Below are 14,044 nucleotides of genomic sequence, written 5' to 3' on the forward strand. Positions count from 1 at the left end.
GATTCAGAAAATTGAAAAGTACGAGTCACATGATTCATATTCATTGTTTGTAAATTTAAATGACTTATTCAACCCAGAACAGAAAGGGTTAAAACAATGAGTTACTTCAAGGATATGTTGTTGTTGTTTTCTAATGCAGGTGTTTGACTATAAAGTCATTTGACCTCTTGCACTCCAATATTTTTCAAAGATATTATCATGGCCAGCCACTGAAGCACAGAATTACTTCAAGGATATAAAAAGTACTGATTGCAGTGTAGCTTTTCTTTGAAAAAAATAGTTATGAAACAATCATCCAACACTTTCAATGTTGAAGTTGACGTGATTGAGGCATTACGAGCTCGCATGTTGAATTACTTCTGAATAGTCCATTCTCTAATTGTAATATTCTTTTACCCTTAAAACTAAAGAAAAAAAAAGGTATTTTACAAACAACTTCAAATTAGTGTAACTCTGAAAATATTGAGAATAGGACCCATTTTTATATGATGTTTTTTGCTCAAAATGTCTTCAGGAATAAGCTCTGCCACTGGTGGTAACTGTATACAGGGTGATTCACGAGGAAAGGTAAAAACTTTAGGATATGAATTCTGAAGTCATTCTAAGTGAAAAAGTTCATATGACTATAGGTCCTTTTTCAAACGGTTACGGAGATATGGCTCTTTGATTTCACAAAAACTTCTGGGATTCCATTGTACTAACTCGCATTTAGAGACAGGTAACGGACAAATTTAAAGTTCATATTCACGTATACATACATACCTAATATTCTAGAAATCGGGGTCGATGTTTTCACGCACTTTCAAAGGCACCTTCTTCTGCTTCAATGCACTGTTGCGCTCGGGAGACTTGCACGTGGCTGTCTTTATGCCGCATCCAAAATACGGTCGATTAGCACCTCTCTCGTTTCCCCGTTCCTTTGCTATACCAAGTCTTTAATCCAACCTCATAGACAGTAAATACTCTTCGATGTGGTACCTTTCTGTTCGGAAAGTGTCCTTCATATTCAGCGACGGCACGCAAGGTACTTCCATCGCACAAACCATAAACATACACAATATCGGCGTATTCTGCATCGAAAATTTATAAGGCATCTTGAAAAACACAACTTATCACTTCCGATAACTGTACCTGTATAACTACTGTACTGTAGGCAGCTGACTGAACTGCTGTGAACCGATAAGTGATAGCGTATTTGTTGTGACATTTGTAATGCCCCACCACCCAGTTTGTTTCTTTGTCTTATCTACATCGCTCACAATGCAGATTCCAATGTTACGTCATTCATCGGTGATCTTGTCTCACGTCAGCAGCATATGGGAACGTCTGATTCACATTGGGGCGAGACGTTTTACCAAAAAATGCATCTAGCTTCGTCATCGTTCGAAAACGGACCTATGTTCATATGAACTTTTTCACTCAAAGTGGCCTGAGATATCGTATCCTAAATTTTTGGCCTTTCCTCGTGAATAACCCTGTATAACTTTGTAAGTTTATTTAACACACTATCGAAAGTCTTGACTTAGATCCATTCGAAAAAAGCATGTAGGCACTAGGAGCGTCAAATTTATTTTATCAGTTTTTGTCATTTTGACTCAGGCCAGTTTGGAATCCATTTCTTTAATTCTGTACGGGAAGCTGCCCAGTTGTTCTCAGTGGAAAATAACAGGCCTGCCCATCATCATGTTCATGATCTTGTTATTGGTTCAGACGGCAGTAGGACATTACTGTACCATATAGATTACCATAACTAGGCAGCGGATGTTGATGAAAAGTCATCTTCTTATTTTTCACATTAGAACGATGCCTATTAATATAGAAATCCTTTCTATGTTAATATCAGCATAAAAAAATTATTTCTTATATTGCATTTTTTGACGTTTTTGAACTAATAGGTCATTTTAATTTTTTTTTCCGGCATTTTTTGATCATTTTGAATACTTTGAAGAACTTTCAGATCATTTAGAATGCACTTTACTTTCTTCTTTACACATAGATCTGTTAAATCATTTTCTAACCAAATTGGTCAGTAGTAATTACCTACTGAATAAGTGAATAACAGTGAAGTTTGAGTTTTATAGTTTGGAACAGACTCTAAAGTCCATCCCTCATTCCACTGAGGGCTTCACTTCACACAACGGAAATAATATAAAATGCTTGACAACAGCTTAGTTTAAGTGAGGGCTTTGACCGCTACTGTTCTTTTGTCGGTACAAGGGTAGAAGGGGGGAAACTTTCACCATGTCCTGGAAAGGACATGGTTCGAAAGGGATGTCTATTGTAGTAGACAGTATTTTTAACACAAAGATTGCAAGAATGCATGCTGCGCCCACAATCTGTTTTGTTATTGAGATAGAGAATGAAGACACTGACATGGACCACTCCAATTGAAACACATTGTAAACCCTCTTTAAAATTTATAGTTTTTCGTTAAAACCTTCATTTTGTTGCATGTTGTTTTCCTTTATCTTATGATATAATCCAATTTTTATTTAGAGTTCAGTCTAAATGACATATCATAGTTTAAAATCAAAACACTTACAAAAGTAAATGATCATCTATACTAATAATAAATCTGTAGCCGAAATTTTTCCGGTTATTTTCGATTTTCCAAAAATAATTGGTCCTAACATATATAATTAACCACCCTGAAACCGAAAATCGCTTTTTTGAAATTTTTGTTTGTACCGGTCTGTCTGCCTGTCTGGATGTTTGTTACCTTTTCACGCGATAATGGCTGAACCGATTTATATGAAAATTGGAATATAAATTAAGTTCGTTGTAACTTAGATTTTAGGCTATATGGCATTCAAAATACGTCATTTAAAAGGGGGGTTATAAGGGGGCCTGAATTAAATAAATCGAAATATCTCGCTTATTATTGATTTTTGTGAAATATGTTATATAACAAAAGTTTCTTTAAAAATAATTTGCGATGTTTCATCCCTTGCAAAATTTTGTTAGGACTGATATTTAATGAGATAAATGAGTTTTAAAATTAAAATACAATGCCGTCTAAGGTGGTGTAATGAAATGATAACAAATGACTTCGTCTATAAGGGGCCTTGGACAGCAACAATCGAAAGCTATGAAAGATAGCCTACAGAGAATGTTTCTGTGTTTGTATGAAGTAATATCAGAAGCTAAATTAACCGATTTGTATAATTAATTATTATTTCACCATTGGAAAGTGTAGTTTCTCTAGATGGACATAATGCTATAATGTTATTGCAGAAACTTCTGAGTGCTCTCTGGACCAAAATGATCACATTTTAATTATTTGGATGCAATTTAAATTAAGTAACATATTAAACGATTTATCCTTCTATCAAACACGAATGTTCCCTGGATCAAACGTCCTATTTTAATTATGTAATTACTTTATATTTATTTCTAATGGGTGCAGCGGAGCGCACGGGTACGGCTAGTAAATAGTAAAATTGTATAAGATATTGTGAGTCAAATGCCTGATGATGCCCAAGGACGAAAACGTTTGCACTTCAATGTTATAATATACAATGATCATTTATATCTGTGAGTGTTATTGATTTTAAACTATGATATGTCATTTAGACTGAACTCTAAATAAAAATTAGGTTATATCACATTATATTGACTATCGGAATATCTCTATCATCATGCTTACTAAGATTCCTTTATCTTAGCCAAATTCCAGCAAGTTGCCTCCTCTCTCCTAGATTTGCAGGGCAGTCATTGAAACAAAGTGACTAATTTTTAAGAAGTTGTGATGCGAGTACGGTGAATAATATTTAAATGTCATTTTCTTTTAATTTTATGTCATTTTTCCATTACTTTAAGGGCATTTTAATGATCATTTTAAGTAGATTTTTAGGTCATCAACATCTGCCCCCTAACCATAACCAACGATATACAACAAGAAGTGTATGGAGCTCCTGGATCTTGTATCAGAACTAAACTCAGTCTGTCTGCTGGTTGCAGGAAGCCGCCATGGCGAAGTTGGCCGCGTCAGAAGCAGCCACATTTGCAGCCCACCAGTGCATCCAGGTGCTGGGCGGCATGGGTTACGTCTCTGACATGCCAGCTGAGCGGCACTACAGGGACGCCCGCATCACTGAGATCTATGAGGGTACATCGGAGATACAGAGGCTGGTCATCGCCAACAACATCATCAAGGAGTACGGACTCAACTGAATCGTATGAAATTGAATTATAGCTGGTCATCTCTGCTTTCAGTGTCATGCAACATTCAGAGTGTGCCTCTTAAATAACGAGACGAAATCCGTGTCAAGAGCAACTGCAGGAAGATAAATATTTAATTTATTTTCGCATTGGCTGAGTACACTGTTTATGTTATACACATTTTCGAAACTCGTTGGTAGTTACCTAAAAGGACAGCGTTGTGCATGGCAGCCATACTCTTCTGAACAACTTCCGCTGATTAAATCTCACTGTCTCTTTAAGATATAAAGTCAGTTCGAAATATGATGAATAGGATGTATGTTTTGAGTAGTGGTGAGAGGAAGGTGTAAGGCCCATAACACACTACAGTGAAAAATATGTAATGCATATGTCGAGCTATGGAAAATTAAGGTGACCAGATTTTCAAGCTCGAAACATTGAAATGCCTTCACTTGTTTTTCCATAACTCCAACCATGTCGTCCAGGTATGATTTTGTGTACAATTGGTCCTGGCTGTTAACGGTTACAAGTCTAATTTTTGCTTTTTAATTAAAAGAACTAGGATATTTTATATATAAAAAGGGAGTAGAATGTTAAAAATGAAGAAAACTAAAAATAAATACATTATTACGATGTACTGAAGTACATATGATATTTCAGTGCAGAAATTCTGCGTCATCATATGATGATGGATGAGTGGAACAGAGAAAAATTCTCTCCAGCACTGGGATTTGAGCCCGGGTGGCTTAGTGGATAGAACGTCAGCACATAGAGCTGAAAACCCAGGTTCAAATCCCGGTACTGGAGAGAATTTTTCTCTGTTCCACTCATCCATCATTATATGATGACGCAGAATTTCTGCACTGAAATATCATATGTACTTCGGTACATTGTAATAATATATGATATGCGAAAAATAATCACATCGTGATTTAAGACGGCGCTTATTCTGTCGGATCCCGGCCACTTAGTCACTCATAACGAGTGCACCTCTGCACATGTGTGGACATTGTGCCACTGTCATACATCTAAGACGCAGTGCATGAGGGTAGGCCACTAGAGGGAACCCAAGAGTAGAACTTAAACTGAGAGGATTCAATCCGACATCGGGATGGGAATCCGGTGTGGCTTAGTGGATAGAGCGTCAGTGGTTCAAATCCCGGTGCCAGAGAGAATTTTTTTCTCTCTTCCATTCATCCATAATCATAAAAATAAATAGTTATACACTTTTTATTTTAAATAAGACAGTATGGTATAAAAATACATATTTTGACATAGATTCTACTTCGAAAAATAAAGTAAAGTCCATATAAATCAAAACATAATACTTACACAAAATGCACCTTGAAAATACTGTCAACAGAAGCATGGAGGAAAGAAGAGCAATGCTATAAGTATTGCCAACATAAATAAATAATAAATAATAATCTGTGGCGCTACAGCCCATGAAGGCCCAAGACCAACCAGCTGGCCGCTGGCCTCATGGCCACATGCCGAAGCAGAGGTGGACGATCATCCAACCAGAATGGAGGTATCGTGTGGTTAGCACGGTGAGCCCCCCAGCCGTTATAGCTGGTTTGTGTAACCGGATTTTACAACCTATCATAGCTCCCCAAGTGCATCACGATGCTGGGTGGGCACTGGTCCCATATGCTGGCCGAAATTTCATGAGAAAATTTCTTCCCCCATGAGGACCCGAACCAGCGCGCATTCCGTAACGTGAGTCCTAGGCAGGATGCCTTAGACCGCGACGCCACGGCGCGGGACATTGCCAACATGGTAATAGAAATTGATCGTATCATTGATTGGTCCTAGCTACATGGTCATATTTAAAAACGGAATAAAATCTGTAATCCACAGTTATTTTTCTGGAAGGATACTTAAAAAGTGAGACAATTGGAATAAATTTGGGACACTGGGACATTTTACCAAAAAACGGGATTATCTTGGGAAAAATGGCACTAACAGGAACCCTACCATTAAGGGAAAAACCTGTCTCGTTATTAATGGGCACACTGTGTAGCCTATATTTGGAAGAGCTTTCTTTGCTGTTAGAATGTGTGAAACAGGCAATGTCTTGGTGTGTGACACCATCTCTTTGAGGCTATTCCAATTTACTGGTCGAGTTTAATCATAAACAGGAGCTATCAAAGAGACAGATGAAGGACATGTTCTCTCTAACTCATGGTGCTCAAAGGTGTGGCTTGTGGGGTGAAGAAGGCTGGAGGTATGAGCATTTGTAAAGTAGTTGCAGGTGGTAACTCTCTTATTTTTTTTATTGATATGCATTGACTGGAGACAACACTGAAATGGTGATTGCACAAAATAAGAGCACTTCGAAATGTACAGCAATATAATTCTGTTCTTCTGCTATAAAATATTTGGAGTGTCAAATAACTGGGGACCATATTTTTTGGTGAAATAAAATGAGTGATTTCAGTGTAAAACCTCCCAATATTTGGGTGAGTATTTCGTGGAATAAGTTGTCAGTTAGATGCATTGTATTATTTTTAATATAGAACTTTTTGTTACTTTTATTTTTGTATTTATATACAGGGTGTCCGGGACAAAATTTACCAATAAGAAAGTTTAATAACTCACCAAATAATTGATGGATGAAAATGCTGTTTGCGGGAATTGACAAAGGGACTTCCAAAGTTTCGAATGACCACTAATAATCGTCTATGTGTGCACCTCTTGTAGCACGACAGATGTCCCGGCGATATTCAAGTTCTTGCCATGTGTTTCGTAACATCTCTGGAGTGACAGTTGCACAAGCAGCGACAATTCTCCGACGCAGATCCTCCAAATCTGCCACTACAGTCTTGTACACAATGTCTTTTATGTATCCCCAAAAATAGAAGTCCAGTGGAGTTAAGTCTGGGGATCTGGGAGGCCATGCTGTAGGTCCACACCAAACATTAATCTTAGGGCTGTCTCTTTCCAATTCCCTCACTACATGCGGATTTTCTGATCCCCAGATGCGACAATTATGCCTGTTGACGATCCCACAGACATGGAAGGTGGACTCATCACTAAACATGACCTTCTGCAGATATCCATTTTCAATATCAATTTTCAACAGCATGTCATTAGCGAAATCATATCGTGCAGGCAAGTCGTTTGGTTTCAACTTTTGAACCAATTGAATCTTGTATGCATGCAGACGTAACCTCTTGTGCAGAACATCGTGGATAGTTGACTTTGGAATTGTAAGTTCCCTGCTGGCAATGCGAACAGACTTACACGGGCTCCGTTGGAATTCTGTCGACTTGCGCTTCTGTCACTTTCTTCTCGCGTGGTGTTTTCTCCACAAGAGAACCGGTCTCAAAACGCTTTCTATGCCAAGTTGTTATTGTGTGCCTATCTGGTGGTTGCTTCTCAGGCCACTGTTGTCTAAATCTTCTCTCCACTATCTTCGGATACTTGAATTCGGCAAGCCAATAGCAGCATTGAACTTTTTGTTGCACTGTGAACGCCATTTTAATTACAGCTATGTCAACAACAATGACCAAATGTTGCCAACATCACACATAAAACTTGAAATGTCCCTCTTTCATTTGCCGCAAATTTCATTTTCCTATCTCCATTATTACACGAGTTATTAAACTTTCTTATTGGTAAATTTTGTCCCGGACACAGTGTATATCACATCACCAAAATATAAACTAACAATAAGCTAAAACTTTTCTTCTGGAGTGTCAAAATGGCTTTAGAAAAGGAAGATCATGTGTAGATCCATTATTTAGTATCAAACTATTGTTAGAAAAACGAAGAGAATTTAATTTAGAAACCCATATAGTTTTTATTGATTTGTGAAAGCTTTTGATAAAGTCCGAAGAGACCTTATATTCGACATATTACAAGACAAAATTATTCCAAATTTGCTATTGCAAAATATAATAGAAATCTACACAGACAGCAAAATAAGTGTAAAAATAAATAACTGTATATCCGAAAGAAAATTAGTTAATAATGGAGTTCGACAAGGTTGTCCACTATCACCAACTTTATTTAATATTTATATAAATGAAATTATTTTAAAATGGAACCAAATCTACACATCAGGAATCAAAATAACCAGTGCTCTAACATTAAATACCTTACTCTATGCCGATGATCAAGTCATAATTTCCAATTCAGAGGATAATTTACAAACAGGATTGCATACATTAAATAAAATATTAAAAGATTTTGGGATGGAAATTTCAGCACAAAAATCAAAAGTAATGGCATTTTTAGGACAAGACCCAGTGAGAAGTAAGATAATACACAATAACCAATGCCTCGAACAAGTGCAAAATTTCAATTATCTGGGTTGTGAAATATCTTATCAAAATGAAAAAGATGTGAACAAGAAAATTACCAAATTTACACAAATTCTAGGAATAATAAACAATACATTAAAAGCTAAATTAGTACAAAAATCTACAAGAATAAAAATATATAATACTCTAGCATTACCCACCCTTTTATTTGGACATTAAAGAAAAAAGACATGAACAGAATCGAAGCAATGGAAATGAAATTTTTCAGGAGAACAGCAGGATATACTCTTTTAGACCGAGAAAGGAATGAAGAAATTTTAGAACAATTAGAAGTAGAGTCAGTAGAAGAAAAAATCAGCAGATACAAATTAAATTGGCTAGATCATGTAAGAAGAATGGAAAATTCAAGAATCCCAAAAATTATGATGCGATATAAACCTAGAGGACATTGTCGACCAGGAAGACCTTTTAGAAGACTGCTAGATGGGGCCGAAACGGGTCTACAGAGGCATAATTCGTGAAGGATGATGACGATGATGATGATGATGATGATGATGATGATCAGCATGGTTTCTACATTGTTTACATGAAGATTAGTGTGACAGTCAGTGAGTATTTATGTGTTCACAGAAAAGACCCTCTTGGTCTCCACATTAGATGTAGGGAACCACGCTGCCTGCAAACATTCACGCCAAATTCACTGGGTCCTCCTCTAGTCCCCTGAAAATCTCTTCACATCAAAATATAGCCTCCGGCCCATAACATACCGCAACAAAGATTGAGGAGTATTACATATGACATTTTTTAATATTTGTTGCAATCTTTCCTGTTGTAACATTCTTCAATTTTTGCTGTAGTCGACTCGAGAAATCGATCTTTTTTCGATAGCCATAGAGACACCAAAGCAATATCCATAGAGAAAGCTTCAATGAGGTACCGGATAATTTTATACAGGGTGTAACAACTTTAATGTTTAGAATTTCTGGAACATGTTCCCTGACACGTTCTACGTTGATTAAACCTAACATATATCCGAAATTGAGAGGTTACAGAGATAACAGAGCTGGAAAAAATAGAACTTCTTGCAGCTCCAAGCATTATACCGTTTATACAAGGCCTATTTTATGGCATTAGTAAGTAGAGATACATAAGAAACATTTAAAAAGCAGTGAATGAAGGAAATTTTACTTTTAAGAGAAATTAAATTAAAATTGTTTATATATATTGATGTACCGAAGTACATATGATATTTCCATGCAGATATTCTGCGTCATCACATGATGAAAGAGTGATGGAGCGGAGAAAAATTCTCTCCGGCGCCGGGATTTGAACCCGGGTTTTCAGCTCTACGTGCTGATGCTTTATCCACTAAGCCACGCCGGATACAATCCCGACGCCGTTTAGAATCGTCTCAGATTAAGCTCCATCTCTGGGGTTCCCTCTGGTGGCCGCCCTCTGCACTACGTCATAGATGTCTATGAACGCAGGACCGAAGTCCATACATGTGTTGAGGTGCACTCAGATGAGTGACTGATTGGCCGGGATCCGACGGTATGGGCGCCGTCTTATATCACAAAGTGATTTTATTACGCATATCATATATATATGTATGGACTTCGGTCCTGCGTTCATAGACATCTATGAAGTAGTGCAGAGGGCGACCACCAGAGGGAACCCCAGAGATGGAGCTTAATCTGAGACGATTCTAAACGGCGTCGGGATTGTATCCGGCGTGGCTTAGTGGATAAAGCATCAGCGTAGAGCTGAAAACCCGGGTTCAAATCCCGGCGCCGGAGAGAATTTTTCTCCGCTCCATCACTCTTTCATCATAAAATTGTTTAGGTTGCTAAGGAAACGAAACAGACAACAGTTTAAAATAACAGTTGTGAGAAAAATAAACCGTATTGTGACTAGCCTTTTTATTGAGTTTTGACCATTAAAACACGCCTTTTGTGTACACACATCAGGAATATGCCGACATAGTTCATGTGTATGGACTGTGTGATGGCAATGCAACAGCAGCTGTTTTGGCATATCTAGCACGGTTCCCAAATCATAGGATTCCTAGTGCACAGGTATTTTCACGTGCCTATTGGCAAATTTCAAGAAGTACAGTGTTTGGAATCTTAAGGACATTTTTTTTCAACTTTGCACTGCTTCTTTCATACTCACAAGTAGTTGATATTAAAATGTAATATGGTACTAATAAAAATAATGACATAGACATGTCACTTTCGGAAATTGGTGTTACTTCTTTCAGTATTCAGCGATAAAATTAAACTCACAAATTTAACTTTGGAGTACAAATAATCCAAACCTATAGAACTTTGGATATAGGTATGTTAGGTTTAATCGACGTAGAACGTGTCAAGGAACATGTTCCAGAAATTCTAAACATTAAAGTTGTTACACCCTGTATAGGAGTTGCTTTAATTTAATCTTGCCTCTCTGCTCTCACTGTTTGTTCCTTGTGGTGATATGGTTTATGTAAAATTTTACTTAGAAATCAAAGTACAATTGGTTTTTTGTTAAAATGATGCAGCAGTTTTCACTTGTTTTTTTGTACTAGCGTCAATAACAGAGAAATGTTCAAATGATAATAGAGAAATGGGAGCGCAGCACCCTACAAATTATTTCTTCCAATCCCATCTTCTCACAGTTCCAGTTAGACTTGCCAGTGTATGAACTGTGGTCTGCAGGAAGCCATGTAATCCTGTTCCACCATTTGCGCGGATTCTTGATTATACTGACCTCTAGCACTAGAAAGTGGAATTAAACGCTAACCTAGTGCATGCACACAAAAAACAGAGCTGGGAATTTGACTCAGTGTCAATTCTTATTAATCCCTATTCCATGTGTCCATTAACCTGGGAGCTGTTGCATCAGGTCTATTGTCAGAGTGATGGCTTTAACGGTATTGCTTTTTATTTTATTGAATGTAAATCATTTCGTCACTGTTCATCTGTTGTAACATAACTATTGGTACATCAAAATGCTCACAGTATTCTTAAGGTTCACTGGAATTTTTTAATAATCTTGTATATAAAAGTTGTTGATTGTTTAGAGAGTTTTATTTTTAATACTGTGTTTTAACGATGCTACTCAGGTCTATGATGCAATCCAGGGTAATTGTTAAACACAGGCACGCCATTTCGGGTGAATGTTACTTATGTCCCGACCACTACAGGAGACATAGGCCAGTTTTACACTAATCCTAAACATATTTAGTATAACTCGTTACTTGTGAGCCATCCCAAACCCCGACCTCCACCACTGAGACCGCCAGTCCTTATATACCCGTCAGTCAAGGCCTTCTGACAAATAAAAGCAATTGACAATAGATATCTCAGCCATGACAACCTCATAAAATATCATATCAATTGAATAAAATCGATCTTGCTACGTACAACATAATTATATTATATTATTACCCATTTCAGCGAGTACTGACGACCACTGCAAAATACGATAATTTGGTCCAGGGAGCATTCTCTTTTGGCACAAGGATGATTTATGTAACATGTTTCTAAATTATTAGTCTTTTAAATACCGGTACATTCTTTAATAATCACTGAAAAACAAATGTGAATCTAGGATGTGGAGTGAGTACGAAATTATTATTATTTGGCGCATCATTTTTACGTAAATAACGACAAATAAAAACTAACATGCCACATAACATTATTTTAAGAAATACAGGAGACAAGAATGTATAATATTCACCATTCTTAATGATCTTGGGATAAAAAAAACGTATGGAACAGAAATTACATACAATTGTGCGTGTAATAAACAATAAGCAAACCATCTTCGATTAATCATTCCAAAACAACGTGAATATAGCGTGGATTGTGTAGGAAAATAATTTCTTATATGTTGCTCCCAATGTGCATCATTGTTAACTTATGAAAACAAATGAAAATTAACATGGCATATAAACACTATTCGAAGAAGGATAAGAGATATTAAGTAATGTTCAGCGTTCTTAATGATCTTTGGATGGGCAATAACAATGAAATATGTATAAAATAGAAATTACATACAGGTGAGCATATAAAAAACAGTAAGTAGAATCATATCTGATTAATAAGCTTAAATTACTCCGGGTTTAGTGTAAGAGTGGCCCATTTCGTAGTGCTTCAGCAATAACATGTTTAGCAAGACTTCTGATTTCTGTTGCATTCAAACAATTATAAAATACGATAATTTGGTCCAGGGAGCATCCGTTTTTTGGTGCCAAGATAATTCGTTTGGCGTGTTTCTTAATTGAAATTATGAAATGGCGTTCCTGTGCTTAACATTTAATCAATCCAGGCATATTGGTATTAGTTTATAGTCGAATAACAAATTTTCGACTGTTTCAATCATGGAGCATTATTTTTATATATCTGCTGGGCTATGATACACAAACGAGTTACGAATTTTGTTTACTGAGTGGGGGGGGGGGAGAGGTAGAATGGAGAAAATCTTTTATGAAAGACATTTTAACTATTTTCACTAAAATTTGTGCTTTGCAGTTTTAAAGAAAGTAACAGAAATATTGGCAGGGTAAAATATATTTTGTTACTGTGATATTAACTATTTGCACTCGACTCTGGAAAAGAGTTAAATTGTCTCGTTTGTTAGTGGATTGGCAGTATACTCTCTGCTTCCTATTAGCAATAATAACTCAAAGTGTATGTAAATATAAATCAATGTACTTTGATATTTGTAACTAAGCATGTGTGTACCAAAGTGATTTACTAACTGCGAAGTATGACACGTATACCTGTACTCAATCAATGAAAATGCATTAAATGTCACACATATACGATTTGTAATTTTGTACCGATAATAAATATTTTATCGCAAGGCTTGTTTTTCTTTAACACCTCATTCTGACTGCAAGTCATATTTATTCCCCGTGTTGTTTTGAATGAGAGCTTTCATCACTTGGTTACGTTCACGACGTCATAAATTTGCCAAGCCAAACCTAAGACAAGCAAATTTACTGATTTAATAATTTGTGGTACTTTCGAATGTCTAAGTTTCGCACTTGGTATTTTAGTTTTTTAAGTTATGTTCGTTTTCAAAAATATGTATTATTTTGTCACATGAACAAGAAAATACTGGATTTACCTGTTAATTCTGAAAAGATTTCGTTGAAGTTGCTGGAAGCGTGGCCAATTGGACAGCTTAGTCATTCACGCAGTGATCAACATCATAACAATATTGCTGTCCAACTAAAACTCCTGTGCAGAAATAAGTTTCAAGAATAAATTTGCAATGCCTTGTTGTAACATTCATTTCGCCCTTAAGAAATAAAAACTAAAATAAATTTGATTGTCATAGGCCTAATAACAACATGGATGACATTTATTTCACGGCTGTATTAATTTGTTGACAAAACAAAAGAACAATACCGTAACCAATATCAACAGCAGACATGGCCTACATCGTTTATTGTGCCTTTGTATTGTATTTATTAACATTCCATGGTATTCATACATGCTTACAGCTAGAATATGGAACAAGTCAAAAAACTTAATACTATTATAAAGTCTTAATTTATAGTCACAGTCTAGATGAAATATATACAGACGAGATTTACAATATAGTCTACTAGTACAGCACAA

The 14,044-nt window shown here is 36.4% G+C and overlaps 1 protein-coding gene and 1 non-coding gene across 2 annotated transcripts in view; both read left to right on the forward strand.

The window, feature by feature from the left end:
• Arc42 (Activator-recruited cofactor subunit 42) overlaps positions 1-13,280 on the forward strand; it is a 45,939-nt gene extending 32,659 nt beyond the window's left edge. The window contains exon 8 of the mRNA XM_069827326.1: positions 3,961-13,280. Coding sequence (XP_069683427.1) covers positions 3,961-4,173 — 213 coding nt within the window. The 3' untranslated portion in view covers positions 4,174-13,280. The remainder of the gene's footprint in view (positions 1-3,960) is intronic.
• On the forward strand, positions 10,156-10,225 carry TRNAL-UAG (transfer RNA leucine (anticodon UAG)). The gene has a single exon. It is a non-coding gene; the product is annotated as a tRNA-Leu (tRNA).
• Positions 13,281-14,044: the final 764 nt, after the last annotated feature.

This window comes from Periplaneta americana, chromosome 6 (assembly GCF_040183065.1).
Source record: "Periplaneta americana isolate PAMFEO1 chromosome 6, P.americana_PAMFEO1_priV1, whole genome shotgun sequence".
NCBI classification, from domain to species: domain Eukaryota; kingdom Metazoa; phylum Arthropoda; class Insecta; order Blattodea; family Blattidae; genus Periplaneta; species Periplaneta americana.